This window comes from Gorilla gorilla, chromosome 7 (genome assembly GCF_029281585.2).
Source record: "Gorilla gorilla gorilla isolate KB3781 chromosome 7, NHGRI_mGorGor1-v2.1_pri, whole genome shotgun sequence".
Taxonomy (NCBI): domain Eukaryota; kingdom Metazoa; phylum Chordata; class Mammalia; order Primates; family Hominidae; genus Gorilla; species Gorilla gorilla.
Genome location: NC_073231.2, coordinates 90484709 through 90512376, shown reverse-complemented (window position 1 = coordinate 90512376; position 27668 = coordinate 90484709). Strand labels below are relative to the sequence as shown.

The 27668-nt window shown below is 41.2% G+C and overlaps 2 protein-coding genes and 1 long non-coding RNA gene across 4 annotated transcripts in view; 1 reads left to right on the top strand and 2 right to left on the bottom strand.

Annotated features, from left to right (window-relative positions):
* Window positions 1-223: 223 nt before the first annotated feature.
* On the bottom strand, window positions 224-20313 carry LOC129524334 (uncharacterized). The gene is made up of 4 exons (XR_008668120.1): window positions 19724-20313; window positions 15560-15901; window positions 10625-10740; window positions 224-459 (listed from the first exon to the last, which is right to left on the bottom strand). It is a non-coding gene; the product is annotated as an uncharacterized lncRNA (long non-coding RNA).
* On the top strand, window positions 20272-26360 carry RBIS (ribosomal biogenesis factor). Its single transcript, XM_004047216.4, has 4 exons — window positions 20272-20543; window positions 23353-23469; window positions 25825-25941; window positions 26231-26360. The coding sequence occupies exons 2-4, from the start codon at window positions 23356-23358 to the stop codon at window positions 26300-26302; spliced, it is 303 nt and encodes a 100-aa protein (XP_004047264.1). The 5' UTR covers window positions 20272-20543; window positions 23353-23355; the 3' UTR covers window positions 26303-26360.
* E2F5 (E2F transcription factor 5) overlaps window positions 26344-27668 on the bottom strand; it is a 37197-nt gene continuing 35872 nt past the window's right edge. For both annotated transcript variants that reach the window (XM_004047214.5, XM_019032727.4), the window contains exon 8: window positions 26344-27108. In XM_004047214.5, the coding sequence (XP_004047262.2) occupies window positions 26999-27108 (110 nt within the window). In that variant the 3' untranslated portion in view covers window positions 26344-26998. The remainder of the gene's footprint in view (window positions 27109-27668) is intronic.

The window sequence follows — 27668 nt, the reverse complement described above, 5'->3', positions numbered from 1 at the left end:
TCTCAGGCTCAAGCATCCTCCTGCCGCAGCCTCCCACGTAGCTGGGATTGCAGGCATGTGCCACCATGCCTGGCTAACTTTTTTTTTTTTTGTAGTGGGGAGAGACAGGGTCTCACTGTGTTGCCCAGGCAAACTATGAGCCCAGTCAAACTCCTGGGCTCAAACAATCCTTTTGCCTTAGCCTCCTCCCAAAGCGCTGAAATTACAGGTGTCAGCCACCATGCCCTACTCAAAGTTTTATTATTACACAAATCAGCCTCCCACCAAATTCCAAGGTTAGGGTTTTTCAAGAATAGTTTGGCAGGCAGGGGGCTAGGGAATGGGTGATGCTGATTGGTTGGAAAGGCAATTACAGTGGTGTAGAAAATGGTCCTCATGAGCTGAGTCCACTTTTGGGTGGGGGCCACAGAGGAGTCGCTGGTCTGGGTGGGGCCATCTGGTCATCATACATGCAAAAGCCTGAAAAAAACATCTCAAAAGGTCAATCTCAGGTTCTACAATAGTGATGTTATTTATGAGAGTAATTGGGGAAGTTGAAAATGTCGTGAGCTACAGAACAAATACATGGCTTTGGGAAGGGTTATTACCATTGAAATTATAAACTAAATTTCTCCCAAAGTTAGCTCGGTTCACACTCAGAAATGATCAAGGGCAGTTTGGAGGTGAAAGGCAAGATGAAGTTGGTTAGGTCAGACCTCTTTCACTGTTATAATTTTCTCACTATTATGATTTTTGCGAAGGTGATTTAAACACTAGCACCCAGATCTTGTTTCCTAAACACCATTCCCCATTCGAAGGAACCAGAGCTACTTGGAGAAGTGACTAGTTTTGTTAGCAGCTGCGAACCTCTACAGGTCTACAACAACCTCAGTTCTTGCCTCCTCAGAAGAAAGAATTTGACCAAGGGGCATAGGGCGGAGTGAAAGACCTAGGCAAGTTTTAGAGCAGGAATGAAAGTTCACTAACAAGTTTAGAGGGAACAAAAGGAAGTAAAGTACACCTGGAAGAGGGCCAAGCCAGCAACTTAAGAGACTGAAGTGCACTGTTTGACCTTTGACTTGGGGTCTTATACACTGGCATGCTTCTGGGGTCTTGCAATCCTTCTTCCCTGATTCTTCTTTGGGGTGGGCTGTCCGCAGGCACAGTGGACTGCCAACACTTGAAAGGGGCTGTTTGCACAGTGTGTTTACCAAAATTGTGCACATGCTCACTTGAGGGGTTTTTTCCTTACCAGTTGAGTGTTCCTAAAGGAAGGTCATATACCAGTTAAACTCTGCCATTTGCCTCTTAGTGTGCATGCTTGAGACCACTCAACCAACTCCTGAGATCCTACTGGGAAGCTGCTGATCACCAACTTTAAGTGTTTCTATCTATTGGGAGACTGCCTTTTCCTGATGCCAGCTGCAACCAATTATTATTTTAGAGAAGCAGTTTAATAACCGCCTGACCATCACCTGATGGTTGTCTGACATTCTTGGTTGAGGGGCAGTAGGGGCTCTCCTGCCCTGCTTAGGTCTGCTTGACTACCTATGTAACAGTTTCAGGTCTAGAGCAGAGAAAGACTAAGATGAGCCTAGAACATATTTCTTATGCCAGAAAGCTAGAAAGCATTCAAACACACACACACACACAGACACATTCACACACACACACACATACACTGATACGCACAAATAAGGTAGCTTGAAGGAGGAACTGCTGACAAATTTGGGATAATTTGACCATCAAAAAAAATAATGATAGTAATAGATTATAACTCCCCACCCACCAAATATCCATCAGTGCATAGTGATGCTGAGAGAGAATGAGAGATCTTCTTTATGTCCACTAGTAAATACAGATGAAATGATAAAATTTTAAAACCACCATTTTTGCAAGGCCTATATAATCTCTGTATAATCTCTGATTCAGGCAAGGATCAGTAATGGGTACTAAAACTTCTGGATGAAAGGATATTGGGGAATAGGATATTCACACAGTCTAGGATTAAAAGAGACAAAAGATATGTAACAGCTAAATGCAATGTATGGCACTTAATTAGATTCTAGGTTACATAAAAGCTGTAATAAATGTTTGGGAGACATTTGGAGAAATTTAAATATGGACAGCACCTATGTGATATTATTAATTGATACTAATTCTCTCAGGAGTGATAATGGTACTGAGAATGATTTAAGAGTTCAACACTAAAGCTACAGGGCTGAAGTACTTTTTTTTTTTTTTTTTTTGAGACTGAGTCTTGCTCTGCTGCCCAGGCTGGAATGCAGTGGCGCAATCTCGGCTCACTGCAACCTCCTCCTCCCTGGTTCAAGCAATTCTCCTGTCTCAGCCTCCTGAGTAGCTGGGACTACAGGCACACACCACCATGCCCCGCTAATTTTTCTATTTTTAGTAGAGACGGGTTTCACCATATTGGTCAGGATGGTCTTGAACACCTGACCTTAGGTGATCCACCTGCTTCGGCCTCCTAAAGTGCTGGGGCTGAATATCTTGATGTCTGAAACTGACTTCCAAATGTCTCAGTAAATAATTGATTAATCTAGCTGAAGGATATTTGGGAGCTCATGATAATATTCTTACTTTTTTTCCGTAGGTTTGAAATTTTTTCAAAAAAAAAAACAACTGAGGAAACAAATATCTTTTTACTTCTTCAAATCAATGAATCCATTAACTTAATAAATAACCTTTCATAACTATTTGTGTGGTTTCTCTTTAACAAGGAGCCTCTGTCTCCAGGCTCACAACCATTAAGTGTAATCAAGTAAAAGAAGACTAACACTGGTTGGGCACAACCTGTAATCCCAGCACTTTGAGAGGCTAAGGCAGGAGGATTGCTTGAACCCAAGAGTCCAAGACCAGCCTGGGCAACACAGTGAGACCCTGTCTCTGCCAAAAAAATATATATATATATATTAGCCAAGTATGGTGGCACCCACCTGTGGTCCCAGCTACTTGGGAGGCTGAGGTAGAAGCATCACTTGAGTCTGGGAGATGGAGGTTGCAGTGAATTGCTTGAGCCCAGGAGACAGAGGTTGCAGTGAGCTGTGATCATGCCACTGCACTTCAGCCTGGGTGACAGAGTGAGACCCTGTCTCAAACAAAAAACAAAAACAAAAAGACTAACACTAACCAAATAACCCAGAAATGCTGACCCACGATATGGTCATCATCTCCACCTCACTCTTTTTTTGGTCGGTGGAGATGTGTGTTTTTTTTTTTCACTTCACTTTTGAACTGGTTAGATCCAATTTAAGCTCCCTTAAGGAACAAAATGTGCCGAAGTCCACTCTCCTCTTCAATGACACTGTGTGTCATAATAAAGCAGCACTTGTAAATTACAAATCTAGCCATAAAAATATTTAATTAACACAGTAACATATTAAGGAAATATCAGAGTATAAGTTCATATTGTTTTATTAGGGCATGTATACAGACTCTCCCTGAGATGCACATTTTTCCAGGTATTCTTTTTATTTACTTATTTATTTATTTATTGAGACAGAGTCTTGCTCTGTTGGCCAGGCTGGAGTGCTGGAGTGTACCCTCTTGGCTCACTGCAACCTCCGTCTCCTGGGCTTAAGCAATTCTCCTGCCTCAGCCTCCCGAATAGCTGGAATTACAGGCATGTGCCACCATGCCCAGCTAATTTTTGTATTTTTAGCAGAGATGGGGTTTCATCATGTTGGCCAGGCTGGTCTCAAACTCCTGACCTTAGGCAATCTGCCTGCGTCTGCCTCCCAAAGTGCTGGGATTACAGGCATGAGCCACCGCACCCAGCCCCCAGGTATTATTTTTAAAAACTCTAAATGTGAACCAAAGTAGCTATTATCATCTGATTTTTACCAAGCACGAAACTTAGATAAGCAAGGTTCCCCAGTCCCCTAGAGAGGCAAGCCACACGGTCAGGGACATAGCACCAGTCTGCAGAGTCCCAAGTCCAAGGTGCTCTCCAATTTGTGCCCAGCTTCCTTTATTCATTGAGTCCTGTGATTTGTACAACCAGGATGTATTACCCACAAGAATGTCTTATCACTTGATAGCTTGTGGAGATTGGTGACTTTATGGAGCTGATACTATACGGGGTTTCGATTTCTTTATTTTCTTATTCCTAAGGTTATCCTAAGGTTAGTCTTGCATAATGCAATCTCCCAAAGAGGAATTTGAGACTCAAAAGGGTTAAAGGACTTTCTCAGGTGACCAAGGTTTCACGCCAAGATGAGGACTCTCAGACCAAAATTGAAAGGATAACTTCAATAAATCTCTTCTCCAGTCACCTCTCCAATGATAGCTTTCGGAAACTAGAGCCAAACATTTCTTTGTCCTATATTGTCAGATAAGAACACATTGCTAAAACCCAATTTCTACATTTTTGTTCTTTTGTTTAATTTTATACAGTTTTCTAATCGAAATTTATCTACATCCTATTTTGTAGTGTTTCATATCTTATTTGTGCGTATTACAAAAGTAGGTAAAGTGTGAAAGAGAAAAAGGAAGCATCAAGACTATTTGAAAGGAAATACACTTGTATAAACATCAGATCAGTGTTGAAAAGTCCAGATAATTCATGCCAAAGTAATTCAGCTGTTAAAGAATTTAGTAATTCCTTGGCCTAGAATGAATAAGTCAATGTCATTCTATTGCTGTCAACTCTTTGAAATATAACCACAGAGCGATATTAGGGGCGTGACGGCATTCTGTCATCAGCTCTTGTAAGGTTTATCTATTCCTTTCTGTCCTCTAGAAAAGGAAGGTTTGTTCCTTTTTTTTTTTTTTTTTTTTTTTTTGAGACAGAGTCTCACTCTGTTGCCCAGTCTGGAGTAGAGTGGCACAATCTCAGCTCACCACAACCCCCGCCTCCCGGGTTCAAGCGATTCTCCTGCTTCAGCCTCCTGAGTAGCTGGGACTACAGGCATGGACCACCACACCTGGCTAATTTTTGTATTTTTAGTAGAGACGGGGTTTCACCACATTGGCTTTGAACTCCTGACCTCAGGTGATCCACCTGCCTTGGCCTCTAAAAGTGCTGTGGTTACAGGTGTAAGCCACCATGCCCCTGGCCGGACAGTTTGTTCTATGAAAAGCAGTACCCATATCCCCGTCTCACCACTGAGGAAGGTGTGATTTACCCTCATTCCAAGAAGTTCTGACCTGGTTGCCACCATTTCACTACTGAAAGCTTGCTGCACTAGCCCTATGTGCCTAGCAAAACCTTGCACTCTTGCCAAACATATACTATTTTATCCCTTATAGCCTCCATTGCCAACTCCATTCACTCTTCTTTATTATTGCCATCAGCATACTAACATGTTCTGGAATTTATTCTCATTAGCAGGAAACTTTCTTCCTGAATTTACATTTTCCATTTGCTACCCACCCATGCTCTCTGGAATTCCTTGGGTTCTTCTTTCTATACTCAACTGTATTATGTATTAGTTAGGGTTCTCCAAAACCATGTATATGTATTGAGGGAGAAAATGAGATTTATTATTAAAAATGGCTCACTTCATTATGAAGCCTGACAAGTCCCAAGATATTCAGAGTGAGTAGGCAAGCTGGAGGCTGGAGACCCAGGAGAGCTGATGGTGTAGTTTCAGTCCAGAGCCCAGCAGGCTCAAGACCCCAGGTAAAGCCATTGTTTCAGTTTGAATCCTAGAGTAGGAAAAAGCCAATGCCCTATCCCAAAGACAATCAGGCAGAAGGAAGTTTCCCTTACTTGGACGAGGGTCAGCTTTTTTTTTTTTCTATTCAGGCTTTCACTGATTAGGTGAGGCCCAGCTCTTTAGGGAGGCAGTCCGCCTTAGTCCGTCTACTGGTTGAAATGTTAATGTCCTCCAAAAACACCCTCATGTAAACATCCAGAATACTGTTCTACCAAATATCCGAGCACCTCATGGCCCAAATTGACACATACAATTAATCATCACACCAACCTTTAAATTTGGGGGTTTGGGGCTTTCTACTATAAACTCTCCTCTCTCTACACTCTCCTCCTAGGCCCTTCCATCAGTTCTTATGGAAGTAATCTACCTAGCTTAGACATCCATTCCAGAACTGTCCAAGTGCTAAGCATATATGTTACTTAAATTTTTGACTAGGTGCACTTTAAAAACTAAAAAGGAAAGTGAAATTATTCTTAATGATATATATTATTTAACCTAATACATCAAAAATATCATTTCAACATTAGTCAATAAAAGAAAAAAATTAATGCACTCATGCTTGTAATCCCAGCACTTTGGGAGGCCAAGGTGGGCGGATTGCCTGAGCTCAGGAGTTCGAAACCAGCCTGGGCAACATGGCGAAACCCCGTCTCTATTAAAAATACAAAAAATTAGCTGGGCATGGTGGTGGGTGCCTGTAATCCCAGCTACGCGGGAGGCTGAGGCAGGAGAATCGCTTGAACCCGGGAGATGAAGGTTGCAGTGAGCTGAGATCACGCCACTGCACTCCAGCCTGGGTGACAGAGTGAGACTCTGTCTCAAAAAAAATAAAATAAATAAAAATTAATGAGTGTTTCAGTTATCAATTTATTGTCTTTCACGTCTAATTTTACCCTGCATTACCAGCTCTGTGATAATGAAGCTTTAAGCATTTCTTTTTTGCAGCAAGCATAATGTTAAGCTTTCTTCAGTGGAAGGTCATTGCTGGAGAAAGGAACTTCTCTTCCTGGTTCCTGAATGCTGTGTTTTTTGTTTTATTCTTGTTCCTGCTGGGCTACTTTCAGCAGCCACATGTGGCCGTGTATAGAGACATCCAGGCACTCCGGCCCAGCAGCACACTCAGAGTATGCAGTCTCTCAGTAAGCTGACAACCCTAGCCCTAACCCAGTGACCACCTCACTGCCCCTCCCAAAACAAACCCCACATACTCCAGGCCTCATGCCACCCTATTGGCAAGCAGATGCCCCAACTCCCTCTGCATACCTGCCCACCAGCCCTAGTCTGCCTGCACCCCAAAGAGTGTTTCCCATGGCCTCCTGACATGGACACTGTTCACTCTAGGCTATGCATCTGTCAGCCAGAGTTGTTCCCAATGCTTTGAGTCCCTCTGCATACCTGTAGTCTTGCACACCAGTCTTAGCCCACCTGTACCCTGTTTCTCGCTTGTCTAGTAACTGTGGACCAGCTCAGACCTGGACAACCCAGCAAACTTCTCTGTCATCCACTGGGTTGCAACCGTATCTTCTCCAGTGATCTGAATCCCTTTGGAACGGAGGCTGGCATCCAAGTTTGTCCCTCATTAGAAACTTCCTTAGCCTCGGGATATTGTTTAGAGTTATCTTTTACATCTTTATAGTTGCCCCATTATACTTAATAATTCTTTACAGTAAACTTTCCCTGTTCAAATTACTGTGTGATTTGTCTCCTGATTGGATCTTAACTGATACTATCATTTATCTTTTACCTTCTTTGTTCTTACAAAGAGTTCCAAATCTGGTGTATATTTTATTCTGACAGCACATCTCAATTCAGGGTAGCCACTTTACAAGAGCTCAATAGCCACATGAGGCTAGTGGCTATTATGCTGGCGGCACAGCTCTAGATCTACTGAATTAGATCCAATGACTTCAACTTAAATTGTTCACATGGAATTATACAGTTTTTCCCTGTCCCAACTTCCCCGTCACATTTCTATCTCATCCAATGGTACCACCATCCACCAGATGCACAAACCAGAAACTTCATAGTCACATTAATTTCTGATTTTCTCTTTTTCTCTTCACCTCTAAGTTTTGTCAGTTTTAACTCCTAAGCAATCAGTTAATTTCACACACACACACACATACTCCACTATACTATAAGCCTAAAACAAAATTCAAAAGATGTATAATTTTAAAACAATCTGTATGCCCTTTCTTCCTAATCAAATTTTTTCTGCTTCTAAAAAAGTATCAGGCTGGGCACGGTGGCTCATGCCTGTAATCCCAGCACTTTGGGAGGCCAAGGTGGGTGGATCACTCGAGCCTGGGCATTTGAGAACAGCCAGGGCAACATGGTGAAACCCTGTCTCTAAAAAAAAAAAAAAAAATACAAAAATTAGTTGGGCGTGATGGCACAATCCTGTGGCCCCAGCTACTCAATGAGGCGCAAGGAACGCTTGAGCCCAGGAGATGGAGGCTTCAGTAAGCAGTGATCTCACCAGTGCACTCCAGCCTGGGCAACAAAGCGAGCAAGATCCTGTCTCAAAAAAAAAAGAAAAACAAAAAAAAGAGTGGCCAGGCGCGGTGGCTCACATCTGTAATCTCAGCACTTTGGGATGCCCAGGCAAGTGGATTACCTGAGGTCAGGCATTCGAGACCAGCCTGGCCAACAAGGTGAAACCCCATCTCTACTAAAAATACAAAAATTAGCTGGGCGTGCTGGTACATGCCTGTAGTCCCAGTTACTCGGGAGGCTGAGGCAGGAGAATAGTTTGAACCCAGGAGGCGGAGGTTGCAGTAAGCTGAGATTGCACCACTGCACTCCAGACTGGATGACAGAGCAAGACTCTGTCTCAAAAAAAACGAAACAAAAAAACAAACAAAAAAACCCACCAAAAATGTATAAACAATTTGTGTAATAAGAATATGGTGAAACAGCCATGTTCATACACTATTGGTAGAAATGTAGAATATATGATCTTTTGGAAAAAAATTGGTAATTTAAATCAAGAATTTTAAGCGTATTCATAACTTTAGATCTTATTGATAGACACGCTGCCTGAGAAAATATTAAGAGATTCTGTCAAAGATTATTCAAAAGGATGTTAATTACAGTGTATTTATAACAGAAAAAAGCTCTAGAAACAACAGAAGTGATAATGATAAGAAAAGGGTTAAAACAACTCATGTATATCAAAATGATATAATTTTTGAAAGACATTAAATGCCATATTTCCAAACTACTTATTAAAGTGTATATATATAGATATATAGATTATAAAATTGTATCTACACAGAAATTTTAATAAGCAATATAGTATATATGCCTAGAAAAAAAGATTGTAAAGAAATATATCAAAAAAGCTGGGGGGCAGTGGCTCACACCTGTAATCTCAGCACTTTGGGAGGCCAAGGCAGGCGGATCACCTTAGGTCTGGAGTTCGAGACCGACCTGGCCAACATGAAGAAATTCCATCTCTACTAAAAATACAAGTTAGTGGACATGGTGGTGCATGCCTGTAGTCCCAGCTACACAGGAGGCTGAGGCAGGAGAATCGCTTGAACCTGGGAGGCGGAGGTTGCAGTGAGTCGAGATCGCATCACTGCACTCCAGCCTGGGCAACAGAGTGAGACTCTGCCTCAAAAATTAATAACAATAATAATTAAAGAAAGAAAGAATGGGCCAGGTGCAGCTCATGCCTGTAATCGCAGCACTTTGGGAGGCCAAGGCGTGCGGATCACGAGGTCAGGAGATCGAGACCATCCTGGCTAACATGGCGAAACCTGTCTCTATTAAAATACAAAAAAATTAGCCTGGCGTGGTGGCAGGCGCCTGTAGTCCCAGCTACTCGGGAGGCTGAGGCAGGAGAATGGCATGAACCCAGGAGGCGGAGCTTGCAGTGAGCCTAGATTGCACCACTGCACTCCAGCCTGGGCGACAGAGCAAGACTCCATCTCAAAAACAAAAACAAAAACAAAAGAAAAGAATGAATGAATTAACGAAAGCAAAGTACTTGCAATGACCTGCAGAACCCTATGTGACCCCCTTCAGCCGTGCTGCTTTCTGTTCATTAATCATGCCACGCTCTCTTCTGCTCTTGGCCTTTCTGCCTGGAGCACCCTCCCCCTAAATATCTGCAAGACCCACTCCTTCACCTCTTTCAAGCATTCTCTCAGTTTTTGACTGTCTGCTTTGGTCTGTGTAAACTCTGAAAATAACACTTTCAACTGAAACACAAAATCATAGTTGAGACTTAGATAGTTGAGAGTTTACATTATCAATTAAACTTGATAATTACAAAGCACTGCATCCTTTCATTTTTTTAAATTTAATAGCACACTGCCTTCTTTGCCTTTGCCAACTTTCTGAGTTTTAAATATGCACCTGCTAAATATTTCACAGTTCTTCTAATTTTTAACCATTACTTGCATTTTAACCAAGTATCATAAAGAGTGAAAAAGTACGACGCATGCCCTTGGAATATTTTTATTGTCTTTGTGACATGTATTTGACCATTCTTAACCCTCGAATACTTCAAATGCAAGCCCTTCTTTGTGACTATAATTAGTTCAGGTTCAAGATCCCTAGGCATTTGGCCAGGAGATTATTCTAAATCAAATTTGCTTAATTAAATTAATAGTGTATTTGTGGAGCACCTATCACATCCAAGAAGCAGTGCTACAAGACAAAAAGTGTTCTTCTAGGTATATCTTGGCCATGCTAACAGTGATAGTGCTTTACAATAATTTTTAGTGTATGGCTACAAACCCTTGCCTATTTTTACATCTCAGGAAATTTTATTTCATTCAGCAAATGCTTCTTTCACACCTCCTATGTCACAGAAGTATGTATTCATGAATGGAAATCCAAGGTGACTTTTTTTTCTGGGCCCTGAAAAGAGCACGAGAGAAAAGCATGCATAAAAGTAACATGGTATTTGAATACAGAAACCTTACCATGAAAAGCTAAAGCCTGTGACTCACCTCTTGCAGCTTCATAGTAATCTACTGATGCGAGTCACTTTTCCTTCACTGCAAAGCATTAACCTTCTCTTTTCATTAACTGGTTCTTACCCTCCAGATATTTCCAGGAATTTGACCTAGAGAGAAAGGTGGTGGATCCTGTTTATTCTGCTGCATTTTCTTATACAGGCTGTGTCATAAACTTTCATTTATAGTCTAGAAATAAATGCTCCTGTCATTAGGGGGTTAAAAAAAGATTCCTCATTTCCACAATCAATCATGAAAATGTTCATCTCATCGGTTCCTCATAAGAAATGTAGACTTCTTTTCCTTTCCTTCCTTCCTTCCATCCTTCCTACCTTCCTTCCTTCCTTTCCTCCCTCCCTCCCTCCCTTCCTTCCTTCCTTTCCTCCCTCCCTCCCTCCCTTCCTTCCTCTTTTTTCTTTCATTATTTTGAGGCAGGGTCTTGCTCTGTCACCCAGGTTGGAGTGCAGTGACACAATCATGGCTTGCTGCTGCCTCAACCTCCCAAGCTCAGCTTCCTCCCACCTCAGCTTCCTGAGGAGCTGAGACTACAGGTGCACACTACCGTGTCTAACTAATTTTGTATTTTTGGTAGAAACAAGGTGTTGATATGTTACCCAGTCTGGTCTCAAACTCCTGGGCTCAAGTGATTCTCCTGCCTTGGCCTCCAAAAGTGCTGGGATTACAGGCATGAGCCACTATGCCTGGCCAAGAAATAAAAATTTCATTGGAAAGTAGCTCTAATATTTATTTGACCCATGAAGAAACTACACGGAAATGCAGACTGCATATAATTTTTATTGACTGTTTGTCATGCATTGGCTGCTCAGAGGAGCCATAGTGGGTGCACAGTCATCTAAGGATATCTATCTCCTCGTTAGGCTTCATCACTTATTTCCTGAACCACTGCTTCCCTGCCTGCAACCATTCCTTCTTCTAAGCTACTTTCATGCAGCTAACAAAATTATTCCCTACAATAAGCAATCTCATGTGTGTTTTGGCGGGTGGGGTGTGGAGAGGAGGACAAGTCCTTCGTTGCCTATAGAATAAAATCTCAAACTCTGCTATCTGCTTCTCTGCCTCCCTCCCTTTCTCTATTCCTTTTTCCTTCCTTCCTTCTTCAGTCTAAAAGACATTAGGTCTTATAAGGAGGAGAGAGACGGCATCAGCCCACAGAAAGCAAGAGCCTGAACAGGGTGGGGAAACCACCTATTCAGGTGGCAGCACATGAAGATGGCAGCAGCCCAGGTGGATGATGAGAGTCCATGGGGGTGAGGAGGACACCTGCATGTCATGGAGGTAGGGGAAGTAGGTGGCAACAGTGAAAGAAGACTGGTTACATACAGGAAGATGAACCAAATGAGTACATATATTTCAAATAAGGGAGCCAGGAAAAAATGACAACAATGGAATAGTAGAAAACTAAAACCTTTGGTATTCAAATGAAATTAGAGATATCAGCATGAACTCATGGTGTGTACATATAGAAATAAATACAGCTGATGTGCCGTGTGAATACTGATAGATAGGTAGATAGACAAATAGTATGTACACACATGCATGTATTTCCTAGCTATGCTCACTGCAAAGACATGGAAGCATCAACTTCCCAGATCTTGGTTTCTTTGCTTTTTTTTTTTTTTTTTTTTAGATGAAGTTTCACTCTTGTCACCCAGGCTGGAGTGCAATGGCGCGATCTCGGCTCACTGCAACCTCTGCCTCCTGGGTTTAAGTTATTCTCCTGCCTCAGCCTCCCGAAGAGCTGGGATTACAGGCGCCTGCCACCATGCCTGGCTAATTTTTTTTGTATTTTAGTAGAGACAGAGTTTCACCATGTTGGCCAGGCTGGTCTCGAACTCCAAACCTCAGGTAACCCGCCCACCTCGGCCTCCCAAAGTGCTGGGATTACAGACATGAGCCACTACACCCAGCCCAGATCTTGGTTTCTTTTCTTTTTCTTTTCTTGTCTTTTTTTTTTTTTTTAGACACAGTCTCACTCTCTCACTCAGGCTAGAGTGCAGTGGCGTGATTTCTGCTTACTGCAACCTCCGTCTCCTGGGTTCAAGTGATTCTCATGCCTCAGCCTCCCAAGTAGCTAGGATTACAAGTGTGTGCCGCCACACCTGGTTAACTTTAATGTTTTTAGGGTTTTGCCATGTTGGCCAGGCTGGTCTTGAACTCCTGGCCTCAAGCGATCCACCTGCCTTGGCCTCCCAAAAAGTGCTGGGATTACAGGCGTGAGCCACCATGCCTGGCCCCGGATCTTGGTTTCTAAGTATCATTTGTCACCTAAAGGAACCAGGGCTCTGTGGAGAAATGACTGATTCTAAGATTGGCAAAGCACAGGTCCAAAATGAGCCTGGAATAAGGAAGTGGTCAAAGAATGGTAGGAATGGATCAAAATAGTGGGGCAGGTGAAGGAGCACTCACTGTCCAAATCTGGGTAATGTGAACATCAAAATAAATTATGATAATAAAAGACTATAGTGTGAGGCCAGGCGTGGTGGCTCATCTCTGTAATCCCAGCACATTGGGAGGCTGAGGTGGGCAGATCACTTGAGGTCAGGAGTTTGAGACCAACCTGGCCAATATGTGAAACCCTGTCTCTGCTAAAAATCCAAAAATTAGCAGGCATGGTGGCACATGCCTGTAGTCCCAGCTACTTGGGAGGCTAAGGCAGGAGAATCGTTTGAGCCTGGGAGGCAGAGATTGCAGTGAGCAGAGACTGAGCCACTGCATTCCAGCCTGGGTGACAGAGGTAGACTCTGTCTCAAAAAAAAAAAAAAAAAAAAAAAAAGACTATAATCTGTTGAATAAGATAGCAACCTATGAGCTCATACTGATCTCAATAAATACATAGGTGGAGGAGAAAGCTTTTACTAGCAATAAAATGTCAACTGATGACTGCAGAAAAGAAGATGGAAATACAAAAATTAAAATTTGGCAATCATCATAGTAACAATTCAGCCAAGAAACATCAATATGTGTACCAAAACTAGTACATGAAAGTTTGATGAATAATGGGATATTTACATAGTTTAAACTGGCTCCTAAAAAAATACTTACTGATTAAAAGAGGAGTAACTTTCTGGTTTTCTTTTCTTTTTTTTTTTTTTTTTTTTTTTGGAAATGGAGTCTCGCTCTTGTTGCCCAGGCTAGAGTGCAGTGGTGCGATCTCAGCTCACTGCAACCTCCGCCTTCTGGGTTCAAGTGATTCTCCTGCCTCAGCCTCCCGAGTATCCAGGACTAAGGTACGTACCATCATGCCTGGCTAATTTTTGTATTGTTTTTAGTAGAGATGGGGTTTCCCCATGTTAGCCAGGCTGGTCTCGAACTCCCGACCTCAGGTGATCCACCTGCCTTGGCCTTCCAAAGTGCTAGTATTACAGGTGTGAGCCACTGTGCCCGGCCTGAGAAGGGACAACTTCATGGGAGAGAAACCTGATAGATGTTGTCTTAATGCAGTGATCAAAATTCATATTTCCCTGTAAAGGAACAAATAAAATCATGTACCCAGTAATAGGATGCAATGAAAGATCACAGCACTACTTTTCTGGTATTTTTGTCTGTCTTTCTCCCCATCACCCAAAACAGTATATACTAAATCTAATCATGAGGAAACAATAGAAAAAGAAACATTCTAAAACATTTCAAAAAATGATTGAACGGTTATTTTCAAAAGCGTCAAGCCGGGAAAGCCAAGGAAAGATTGAGGTTCTATTCAGGTAAGAGGTACCTAAAAAGACATGACAACCTGATGCAACACTTTATCCTGAATAGGATTCTTTTGTTATAAAAGATGTTATTGGGATAATTAATGGAATCCGAATGACAATTATGGATTAGATAGCAGTAATGTGTCAGTATCCATTTTTTGAGTTTTGATGGCTGCATTGTGGTTATGAGGGAGAATATCCTTATTTTTTGGAAATACTAAAGTATTTTAAAATACTAAAGTGAAATGAACCCTTCTTGGTTAAGGCCCTTCATTAGTTTATCTTACAGTCTCATCTTCAATAGCATCTCCACAACCCCATCCTCCGCCCATAATAGACCTTTCCCACAATGATAGCATGTCCATCTCTGGGTCTATGGCTTGCTCATGTTATGCTGTATGTATATGTGTATGTACACAGATATATGTATATATCTTTTTTATTTATTTATTGAGATAGAGTTTTGCTCTTGTTGCCCAGGCTGGAGTGCAATGGCACAGTCTCGGCTCACCGCAACCTCTGCCTCCCGGGTTCAAGCAATTCTCCTGCCTCAGCCTCCTGAGTAGCTGGGATTACAGGCATGCGCCACCAAGCCCGGCTAATTTCGTATTTTTAGTAGAGATGGGGTTTCTCCATGTTGGTCAGGCTGGTCTTAAACTCCTGACCTCAGGTGATCCGACCGCCTCGGCCTCGGCCTCCCAAGATGCTGGGATTACAGGCGTGAGCCACCACGCAGGGCCATATGTATGTATATCTACAAGGCCTTGCAGCTCCATTTTTGCCAGTTAAAATGCTTGAGTTTAAGAAACATCATTGTGGGGCATGATGACTCACGCTTGTAATCTTAGCACTTTGGGAGATCAAGGCAGGAGGATTGCTTGAGCCCAGGAGTTCCAGGCCAGCCTGAGCAACATAGTAAGACCTCATCTCTACAAAAATTAAAATTAGCTGGGCATGGTGGCACAAGCCTATAATCTGAGCTACTCAGGAGGAGGGGTGGGAGGATCGCCTGAGCCCAGGAGGCGGAGGTTGCAGTAAGCCTCTGTGTCTCCAAAAAGAGGATCATCATAACACTTCAATACTTGAGTATAAGTGTGCTAGAAACATCATAAAACTTAAAATTTTAGATAAAATTAAATCTGACTCTGACTTTCCCTTCTTAATTTGGCATAAAAATGTGATCTCAGTCTCAAGTATATGGAAGTGGGTGGCTTACCTAGTGCCCAGAAAATAGGAAAATTTCTCTGGTCTTTAATTCATCACAGTGGCTGCTGAGATGCTCAATGCCAAAGTCCACATTACATTTAAAGGCAGAAAACTCCATCCTTTCTGTGACATTTATTGGTGCAAGGATCTTATGCTATTGTTCCTAGGGCTATGGTAGGGGGTGCCACAGGGATAGTCTCAAGCACTTGCAGAAAGCCCTTAACCGCCCTTTCCCCAGTAATTTCTCCAGTCTTATCTTCTCCTCTAGGATTAAGCCATTTCCTGTTTCCACTTTCTAAGACGGATCCAGATGGAAATATCTTCTACATAACTGGGAGCTTCCATTTTTAGCCTGGAAGAATGAAAATTATTGATAATCATCAGATGAAAGGGAACCCAAACTCATGACATTAAGGTTTTTCTACCTTCTTGAAATGCTGGGATGAAAAATTCATTTAAGCTGCCTGTGTATTTGAGTATAAAATAGCAATATTCTGAATAATACCACCATGCTGCTCAACTCTAATATAGGGATTGGCAATGTTTTAAAGTTTTAAATTGGTGGCTGGGTGTGGTGGCTTACACCGTTAACCCCAGAATCTGGGATGCCAAGGAGGGTGGATCACATGAGCTCAGGAATGCAAGGCCAGCCTGGGCAACGTGGTGAAACCATGTCTCTGCAAAAAATACAAAAATTAGCCAAGCATGGTGGTGTGCACCTGTAGTCTCAGCTACTTGGGGGGTTGAGGAGGTGGGAGGATCGCTTGAGTCCAGGAGGTGGAGGCTGCAGTGAGCAGTGTTCGCGCCATTGCACTCCAGCATAGGCGACAGAGTGAGACCCTGTTTAAAAAAAAAATTAGGGCCGGGCGCAGTGGCTCACGCCTGTAATCCCAGCACTTTGGGAGGCTGGGGCAGGTGGATCACCTGAGGTCGGGAGTTCGAGACCAGCCTGACCAACATGGAGAAACCCCATCTCTACTAAAAATACAAAATTAGCTGGGCATGGTGGCGCATGCCTGTAATCCCAGCTACTCAGGCGGCTGAGGCAGGAGAATTGCTTGAACCCGGGAGGCAGAGGTTGTGGTGAGCCAAGATTGAGCCACTGCACTCCAGCCTGGGCAATAAGAGCAAAATTCTGTCTCAAAAAAAAAAAATTAAATTGGTCAAGGCCTAGGTAATAAATGTTTTAGGCTTTCCAGGCTATGTGGTTTCTGTCGCAAGTACTCAGCATTATCATTACAGCATGACAGCAGACAGACAAGATGTAAACAAATGTGCATGGCTGTGCTGCAGTGACACTTTGTGGACACAGAAACATGAATTTAATAGAATATGCATGTGTTGCTATGTATCATTCTTATGTTGAGTTTTTCCCCATCTTAAGATGTAACTTCATTCTTAGCTCGTGGGCTATACAAAAATAAGTAGTGGGCTGGATCTGGCCTTTGGGCTGAAGTCTGCCAATTTCTGCTCTGAGACAATCAAATAAGAGCTTTAACATGAATGTTTCCGGAATTCGGAATTATCTCCACCCATAAATAGCATATTTTGTGCATTTATCATAGTTCTTACCACTTTCTGTCAAGAATCATTGTTCCCTGTGCATTTACAATCCAAACGATTGTGCCCTGAGAGATAGAAATGTGGTATGTACTTCCTTTGAGCACCTACAGAGCCTAGGTGTCCAAACGATTTTGACTTAATGAAACTGTGTGGTGGAAAGAAGAGATGGAGGTTAAATAAGTAAGAGAAACTATGGAGTATCATCTATACAAGGCTGGCTGTGTTCCCTTAGAGGACTATGAGTTTCGTTATAGATGGTTTGTAATTTATGTGGTGTTCTCATTTTCTTCTTCTCCTTAATTATCTTTACTTGTTGAATTGCTTCCAAGACAATTATTTGAGGTCCAGGTCTGTATAAAGAACTCTGCATTGCCGAGTCTATCCCAGGAAAACTAAGGTTTCTGAAAGATTATTTTTCTATTTATGATTTTATTCATCTTTAAGATTGTTAGAAAAACTGGAAATTTAATTTTTGCATGTATTTTTAAAGATGAAAAATCTTTAAGCTATTTTCTTTATGTATGGTTCATTTGGAACATGGGTAAATATGGCTCTTAGAAAATTAACATGATCCTTTCTTTTGTTTTAGTAATACTTTATGCTTTCATGTTTTATATTTCACTAACTCTGCACAATAATCCTGTGAAGTAGGTAGGACAGGAGTGGAGTCAAGACTCTTTCAGGTTAAAGTGACTAAAAAATAAAATAAAAACAACCCAAAGTAGTTTAAGCTCAAAGAAGGTAATATTTTAGCTCAGGTACTTGAAAAATGAAGGGATGGATCTTTCTTCCATCTATGGCTGAATCCAAGGACTCAAATGATCGCATCAGAGTCCTCTGGTCTGTTCAGTTCTGTCTTCTTGTGTGTGTTGCTCTCATTGCAGGAAGACTTCTTCCAAGTTGCTGGAGGAGATGACCACTAGTAGCCTTGATTTTATATCATCCCAGCACAAAGACACCAAATGCAAGAGACAGCATTTTCCACCAGCTCTAGCTGGAAAATACTTAGAGGAGGACTGTAGTTATCAGCTCAACCAGGACCACTTGATCGGAGAAGAGTAGTTATCCAGAAAGGGATGCTGAGCAGATAATCAACGTTCTCTGAAGTGGGTATAATGACTAATCTACATGCATATGGGAAAGGGAGGCACAGAGAAATGAAGTAACTTTTCCAAGGTCACACTGTTGGTTGGCGGGAGAGGTAAACCAAAAACCCAGGCCTCCTCACTCAGACCTCTGCTCTTGCCTGAATAACCATGTTATTTCGCCACTTCAAAATAAAAGTGAGACCTACCAGTTTTTATAAACTCTGTAATGTCGTTCTGTTACATTTATTTCCTTGCCTTCTGTATATATATATCAATAGCCTCACATTCAAAGAACCAAATAATTGTACCCAACTTATTCGCCTCAGAATTTGTGAATAACTTTGGCCTTATAAAAAAGTCTAACGGTTTTGTTTTTGTTTTGCTCTTACACTTTATGGGCATTTTATACCAGCATTTTTAGGTGTTTTTAACAGGTGGATCGTCAGAAAGAATATAAAAGTTTGAAAAAACATACATTGGCAAGCAATTATTCCTCTCCCCTTAGTATATTCTATTCCTTAATTTTTTTTGTGATGGGCATAATTAAATGATTTATTGCAAAAATTGCTTATCTTTCTGTAAGCAGGCAAGTGCCTGGTTTGTTGGAAAGAGGACTTGACCAAGTGCTAACCAATGTGGATTTGCGAATTATTAAGTTTACAAAAACTTTTTAAAAACTGTTTTAAAAAAATGCTTAGTTTTACAAAATCGTCTGGCTTTGTCAATTTCTAGTTAGTTGTGTGGCTGCCAGGACACGGCTTAAACTCTGAACCTTAGTAGTATCATCACTTGCAAAAGAGGAGTGGTTTTATCACCTTATTTTTAGCATAGTGTAGGCTGAAATCTTTTGTAAGCTACAAAATGGCATATAAATGTCAGTTTTACTGACAGAGCAGGAGCACCGTCATCTCGGACAAACACCGCCACTTTTAAGTTCCAGCTCCCTTTCTAGCCTCATGAATTTCAAGGAAATCACTTCTCTTCTAATTACAAGCAGATAGAAAGAGCAGTCAGTAAAACACAGATGAGACAGCTCAGGCAGAGTGAAGTAGGGGGAAAATCTCTTGGGTAACTACCAAACCTCACCCTCATACAATGAGCCCCAGTTAAACAGTGGGCCTTAATAAGCACATTCCTTTCCCTTCAGGTGCACTAAGATAGGGAAGCTAAAAGCAGACTTTTAGCTGCGGGTATGCCTGCAGCTGCAGAAAGATGTATGGGAACAGACACACAACTCTCCCTCCCAGATAAGCACAGCAAAGAGACACAGAAGCAGTCCAAGCCTCTGTTAAACTCTCCCATCCTGAATCCTTAAAAACTCTTAGTCTGTAAGAGAGTGTGGCTCTGACCTAACTTGGCCAGCTGCCAGTCTCAGGTTTATTTAAAATAAACCTGTCCCTGTTGACTATAAAGCCACCCTTCGTGCTTCTCTCCTCTATTTAATTCTTACATCTACGTTTGTTTGAAATCCAGCTTTTCCTATGACCTCAACAAAATAAATAGAGACACATGTGAAAACTTACCTTTAATAGGGTTATTCTCTTGGAAGAATTGAGTCAATTTTCTTAAAGCAGAAAAACCTAGACGACGTTATGGGTTGAATGTTTTAAGTTCCTTGGTACCTGTTTTATTTGTATATTTTATACTGTGCCTGGTTTCTTGTGCCTTTGCAGTGCTGTCAAAAATTCTCTTTTTGAAACAAGGAAGCTGCAATGAGAAAAACATTTCTAACTCGCAGTGCATTACAAATCTTCCTTTCGGAGATTATAACTCTAGATCTTTTCCAACCTCAAGGCTCCCTCTACCGCCAGCCGAGCCCTGGAAACCACCCAGAGGTGCACAGCGCCTCCTCCTGGGAGAGTGGCAGAGTCAGCCGGGAGTCCGCGGCGGAGCGCTGACCTCCAGTGCGGCGGTCTTCACTGTGCAGTCTCAGAAGCACCTCGGGAAGTTTCTGCACAAGTACCCACGCCAGCAAGGGGAGACTTGGCTGCCTCTATAACGCCCCAAACTCGCTTGAGCTGAGGATAAGTCTGCAACACCGCAGAAGACAAGAGATGCTAATGAGACTGGACTTCCGAACCTCGCTCTATGGGTGGGGCTTCGCTTTTTCACTGCACCTTGCTCCTTAGACTTGGCTCTATGGGCGGGACTACGCCAGGTGGGTGGGAACTAACTCTATGGGCGGGACTTCCGCCTATGGACGGGGCTGCGTTCGGTGGGCGGAGCTACGGCTCGTGAGCGGAATCCTGACTGGTTCATCCTCCCCGGAACTTCCTAGACGCCGTACGTGCCAGATGGTGTTACCTGGACCTTAAAAAGCTGCACGCAAGTGTTAAATTTCTGGTGAGAGTTTAATAAATTAAGTTTTCTGGAGGGCTGGCGTGAAGTTTGCAGGGGTCGGGGTTGGATTGGGCCGGTCTCGTACCGCTGTGGCCTGTAGGCTCGGTTCCGTCGCGCTCTGCCTCAGGCAGCCCTACTGGGTAGCAGGCCCGAAACCCCGGTGGTTGTTGGGCTTTCATCTCCTGACGGTTTCCCAGTTTTGGGCTGTGTCTTTCATGATCAGTTTCTACGTGGTTTTCAGAGAATTTTCCTCCACTCGCACACCCCCACTAGTGTATTACTTTCTCCACGAACCTTGCTCAGGTCTACAGCTCTAATAAACCTCTCCTCCACTTGTAGACTGTCTGTTCATGGCCCATGTGTATATTATAGGTAGTGTCATGTACAATATACCTATCATGTCTGTGTATGTTCCGTATATATACTGTCATTATTTATGTTCCATATATATTTTCTGTGTATAAAATATAAGTTCTCTACCACACGTGGCATATAGCAATTGATTTATACTAGATGAATGATTGGATTTTGGTTACTATTGTAATTATTTTATTTTAATTTTTATTTATTTATTTTTGAGACTGAGTCTCAGTCTGTCGCCCAGGCTGGTGTGCAGTGGCGTGATCTCGGCTCACTGCAACCTCCGCCTCCTCGTGTCTCAGCCTCCCGAGTAGCTGGGATTAGAGGCGCGCGTCACCACGCCCGGCTAATTTTTATTTTTTTAGTGGAAACGGGGTTTCATCATGTTGGCCAGGGTGGTCTCGAACTCCTGGCCTCAAGTGATCGGTCCGCCTCGGCCTCCCAAAGTGCTGGGATTACAGGCATGAGCCATCGCGCCCGGCTTGGAATGATTTTAGAGTACTTCATTTGAGGGGTTTTATTATGTGTATTTTATTTTTTGCATCTTCAGTAATAACCATGTATTTTCTACTGCATTCTTTTTTAAGTAGGAGGAATACTGTTGGGGTTCAAAAGCATTGCTGTTTCAGTTAAGTAGTTCCTTAATTACTTACAATGTAGTAAGGCTACATTGAAGGAAGATATAAATTTCAGTCAAGACTACGACTGAGCAAAGGAAAAAAAGGAAGAATGTTCAAGGTGTCTGTGCAAGAGAACAGTTAGACCAGGCTGGCTAGAGCAGTGTTTATAGAGACGTAACAGGAGATATGTGTGGCAGATTTAGGGTAGATTCAGCGTGCCAGTAATATGCCAAGCCAAGGCACGTTGCCCCTTATACATTGGGAAAACTGTTGAAGGTTTTTAACATTGGGAAGGTCGATCGCATAGCTTGGTGCCAGATAGCCACTGTGCAGATGGCTTAAGCCAGGAGTTGGCAGACTTTCTGTTAAAGGTCGGACACTAAATATTTTGGACTTTGTGGGTCATAGTTATAGCAGAAAAGCAGCCATATCAGCACATGATTGAATGGACATAACTATATTCCAATTAAACTTTATTTTTTAATTAATTAATTTTTTTGAGACAGAGTCTTGCTCTGTCACTCAGGCTGGAGTGCACTGGTGCAATCTTGGCTCACTGCAACCTCCGCCTTCCGGATTCAAGCGATTCTCCTTCCTCAGTCTCCCGAGTAGCTGGGATCACAGGCATGTGCCACCACGCCCAGCTAATTTTTGTATTTGTAGTAGAGACAGGGTTTCACCGTGGTGAGGCTGGTCTCTGCCTTCACCTCCCAAAGTGCTGGGATTATAGGTGTGAGCCACCGCGCCTGCACTTGGCCTCCAATTAAACTTTACTTACAAGGACAGGTGCTTGGCCTGATTTGGTCCATGGGCATAGTTTGACAAACAGTGGTTTGAACAAATGGACCTAGGGACTTCAGCAGTAACCCAGTCCTGAACTAAGCAATACTATACCATTTTTTTGTATAGCTTTTATATTTATACATGAAGTGCAATACCACATAATGTTAGCTCTGATCTAGTCTGCCTGGCTGTAAGTCCTGGCATCTCCTGGTTATTGACAGTGTGACATTGGGCAAATTAACTTCTCTTTGCATCAGTTTTTTAATTTTAATCTTTAAAATGGGGATAATAGTACTTCTTACAAAGGGTTGTTGTAAGGAGTAAATGAGTTAAAGCATGTAAGTGTAGTGCTTGTACATATAATAAAAGCTCAATACGTGTTAACTTAATATTTTAAAAATTATTCCTCATATACATTATTAAAGGCAGATCTGAGAGATGTTTTAAGGTAGAATTTGCTGGCTTAATGCATCTCTAGCTACGGAGGAAAGACAGTATCCAACACTTCAAGGCAAGGGCCATTCACATAGAGGTAATATGGAAGTCATGAAAGTAAATTAAGGGAGAGAGGGAGGTAGGAAATGGAGGATTAAGGACTGATTTTGATGGGATGCACAGGAGAGAAAGTGGGGAGAGTAAAAAGGAATAAAAAAGAAGTCAAGAAGGAGGCAGAATCAGTCTCTAAAGTATGATAGGAACCAGAATAGCATAGTAGTATATAGACTAACAGAAGGATGGGTGGTGAGGTACTGCTGAGAATAACAGTTATTGTGTTGATGATATTAGTGAATTCAACCAGCAGATATTAATTGGATGCCTCCTATGGGCCCATTACTGGGGATACAGGGAAGAATTAGATACATACTCTGTACTCAAAGAGCAGAAAATCTACTAGGAGTGAAAGACATGGAAATAATATATGCACCAACTTTAAAAATAATCAAGAGTAAGATAGAATTTTTTAGATTTAATTGGTACCTTTAAAAACTTAAAATTGACTTACGGTTCATAAATGTGGGCAATTTAATTGAATTTATTTTCTTTTCTAGACAATGGCCAAGAACAAATTAAGAGGGCCGAAGTCCAGGAATGTATTTCACATAGCCAGCCAAAAAAACTTTAAGGCTAAAAACAAAGCAAAACCAGTTACCACTAATCTTAAGAAGGTGAGTATTAGTTAAGCACTCTGACTTTATTGTTTACAAGCAAAGTGTCATTGTAAGCTACTGAACAACTGTATACTATTACTTTTTAAAAAGGTTCTTCATTTTTCCTAGAAAGGTAAGGATGGTTTCAAGCATTTGTCTAAAAAAATATTAAAAAAAAGGAAGAAAAATAACCTCCCTTTCTTGAAAACAAATGTTGAAAAGAAATAAACATTTTAACTACAAATGTGTGAAGCTTCAATTTAATAGTTTTACTGAACCATAGAACTCATTTAAAAACCATAGTATGGGAAACAGTTCTTATCTCTGAACTCAAATATAAGAATGTATTAATAGAGGCAAGACATGGGATGTCAGTGAGCACCCATTCTTTTTCTCCTCAGTAATTCTTGTCTCTTTGAAGACATCTGCAATTCAAACAAAAACCTGTAAAATGAAGATAAAAAATATTTATTGAAATGCACAATTTGAAAGGGGTTTCTTTCTTTTCTTTGTTTATATTTCAAAATACCTGAGAAATTTCTACAAGATTTAAGAAAAATTTTTAAGAAAATGTTTTCAAGTTTCAGTAGTAGATGGAGTCAGCTCTCCAGGACTCAGTTTAATTATAATAGTCCATAGAAATCTAACATTTCATCTTTCAACTTTCATGAGCTAGCTGAGTTAAGCTTTTTGGTTGAATAGTTTTATGATTTTATAAATGCTAAGAATGAAATTAAGCAGATGATGGGGGTTTTGGGGATGACAGTTTATATAGGACGGTCTTCATAGTTGACACATTGAAACCAAGACTAGAATGATAAAGAGCTAGCAATGCAAAGTGCTAGGAAGTGTTGGGAGTGGTGGGTTCGAGGCAGAGAAAAATAGCAAGTGCAGAGGCCCTGAGCTAGGGAAAAGCTTGGTGTATTTGAGGAAGATTATTTTATTTGGACAGGAGGTACTAGAACTTTTATATATGCCACCAGGTAGGATCTAAGAGAGAGATCTATGGGTAGGCAGCATGAGGTGCAAAGGAGGTAAGGGTTTTGAAGGAGAAATTGTTTGGCGGCAGCAGCAGTGAAGAAGAAGAGCACCACCCCTACCTCCGTTAAACTCAAAAGAGGAGGACTGCAAGGGAAGCTGTCATCAGGGGTCTTCCATTAAGACAAGAAGGTCCAGGAAGGATTCAGAGACGTACTGTTATGTTAGAAGGGACTAAAAGTATTTGATCCAGGTTTCTTGTATAGATGTGGGATGACAGCACTGTAGCCTAGAGATTTTGGTCACTGTAAGGATACAGGAAAAAAGCAACTCAGTTTCTCTTACTCTCACTCTCATACGGTCACTCAACACTTCCAATACTAGATTTGTGGGGCGGTTTCCCCCACACCTAACAATTCTGCAGATGAATCTTCAGCAGGCAGCAGCTGGGTGTCCTTTAATTAAAATCTGACACTGCTGACCTGGAGATAGCGTCAGATTCCACAGGTTGAGAGTTGAGTTCTAAGCCTCTCCCCAACTTCCAGTGACAATCACAAGTCCCAGATGTTTTACCTGTGCTTCTCACCAACCAGTTATAAATAAGGGTTCCCATGACCCCCTCCTTGGGTTTGATTAATTTGCTAGAGCAGCTCACAGAACCCAGGAAAATACTTTTACCAGTTTATTATAAAGGATATTACAAAGGGGACAGATGCGTAGCCAGATGGAAGAGGTGCATAGGGCAAGGTACATGGGAAGGGGCATGGAGCTTCCCTGCTCTCTCTGGGCATGCCACTTTCTAGGAGCCCCCATGTGTTCAGCTATCCAGAAGCTCTTTGAACCCAGTTCTTTTGTAGATCTACAGAGGCTTCATTATGTAGGCATAATTCATTAAATCATTGGCCATTAGTGATGGGCTTAACCTTTATCCCCACTCCTCACTGTGGAGCAGAAAGTCCTAATCCTCTAACCCTGTGTTTTTATCTGACTAGCCCTCCTCCTGAAGCTATCTAGAGACTCCCAGCTACCAGCCATCTTATTAGCATTCAAAAGACACTCTTATCCCTCTTAATACAATGATTTAAAAAGCTGTATGACAGGAAATGAGGACAAAGACCAAATATATATATATATCTTATTATGAATCACAATATCACAGTCACATATTTTAGCCTTCTGTACCATAAGTGTGAGGCATATCCACATAAATCCCATTTTTTAAAAACCAAAACTTTTTGTAATTTCCCAATAAGACTATAAGAATTTTTGAGTGAATTATCCCTAATTTGTTGGTAAGAGTTTTTAGATTTTAGATTTAACAGGTTAAGGTTGAATATATCTTATCTTTAATGGTTATGAGATCATAGATTAATGCTTTTTTTTCTTTTTTAAAAGATAAACATTATGAATGAGGAAAAAGTTAACAGAGTAAATAAAGCTTTTGTAAATGTACAAAAGGAACTTGCACATTTCGCAAAAAGCATTTCACTTGAACCTCTGCAGAAAGAACTGGTAAGCAGAAATCATTTGCTTTTTTTTATGGCTAACAAATTGAGGCTAATAAATTAAACTCCAAGTTTTCAAAGCCTGTAAGTTGAGTGTAATTTTTAGTACTTGGCTCTCTAGTACTAGGGCTCTGTAGTACAAATAGCATATTCAGACTCTAAAACATTGTCTGAATATACAGATTATTCTACTTCCAAAGATACGACTAGAAAAATTAAATTGAATAACAGCTTATATAAGTAATTTGTCTGCTATTGTTGTCTATGTTTTTAAATATAATACTTTCTCCTTTCAGATTCCTCAGCAGCGTCATGAAAGCAAACCAGTTAATGTTGATGAAGCTACAAGATTAATGGCTCTGTTGTAATATACTGGTGATGCATCTAATTCTCCACAAAGACCAATAAATTGAATGTTTTATACAATTTTATTTTTAAAAATCTTGTTAATGTACAGGCATTGGCACATTTTAAAAACAAACTACATAAACAGATCTTTCCTATAACCTAGGAAAGTGGAATGTCAGAAGTCAACAAAATGTGATAAACTTAAAGTGCTAAAACAGAAGGCACTTCACAAAATCTGTTCACTGAAACAGTTATATATCCTCGTTTACATCCTTCACTTTACAAGTGGCAGTGAATGTCTGTTTGGATAGAAGGACATACAGAAATACAGGCAGTTTAGTGGCAGTAAAAATATGACAAGTAATGAGTCCTTGGCCAACTTGTTTTTGATGACCTGTAGTGTCCTTTAACTTTCCTCTTGTAAGAAGAAAAAACAGAAGGATTCACAATTAGAAGAAAAGTTGAAATCCAGAATATAGTTACTTTTGGGAGTGGGGACGTTTGTGGATATTAAATCACTTATCCCCTAAAGCAGTCAGAGCCCTTTGTTTTTATGGTTGAAGTTTTGTGAAGTAAAGAAAGTATTAGGGAAGAACACTTCAGAATCAGTGAACTAAAAAAGGTGTTACATTCATTATTTTAAATACTTAGGTTATTAAGAAGTCTAAAATGTTACACAGTTAGAGGTAGATAACAGTCCCAAGTTTCCATGGAATCTAATAATTTAGTATCTGGACATCAAACAGATCACAAACTCCTTCATTATCATCTAAATTAAAGTTGTAGTCATCTGCCGGGGTAGGAGAAAGCCTTAAGAGAGGAAACACTGCGAACAAAAAACAAATTTAGTGTTAAAGATGGTTTCTATATACGGTTAATGATCTTTAACAAAATACTCTCAAATACATCATTCCAAATTAAAGACCTGTGTAATGTGTATTTTGAAAGATTCTCATTTAGTAACAATTTGTACATTGATTATTGATATTAGATTGAGAAATAGAAGTTAATTTTTTTTTTTTTTTTTTTTTTTTTTTTTTTTAAGATGGAGTCTCCCTCTTTCGTCCAGGCTGGAGTGCAGTGGCTCGATCTCGGCCCACTGCAAGCTCCCGACTCCCGGGTTCACGCCATTCTCCTGCCTCAGCCTCCCGAGTAGCTGGGACTACAGGTGCCTGCCACCACGACCGGCTCATTTTTTGTATTTTTTAATAGAGATGGGGTTTCACCATGTTAGTCAGGATGGTCTCGATCTCGTGACGTGATTCGCCCGCCTTGGCCTCCCAAAGTGCTGGGATTACAGGCATGAGCCACCGTGCCCGGCCTAGAAATTAAATTTTTTATTGGTTGAACTTATCACTAAGGTAATATAACTAAAAGGCACTAATG

What these genes read in the sequence shown, in the direction of transcription:
- RBIS (XM_004047216.4), top strand. Translation starts at nt 23,356, where the DNA reads ATGGCCAAGAACAAATTAAGAGGGCCGAAGTCCAGGAATGTATTTCAC. An exon ending in TTACCACTAATCTTAAGAAG is followed by an intron (nt 23,470 to 25,824) that starts GTGAGTATTAGT and finishes CTTTTTTAAAAG; the next exon opens with ATAAACATTATGAATGAGGA. An exon ending in AACCTCTGCAGAAAGAACTG is followed by an intron (nt 25,942 to 26,230) that starts GTAAGCAGAAAT and finishes TTCTCCTTTCAG; the next exon opens with ATTCCTCAGCAGCGTCATGA.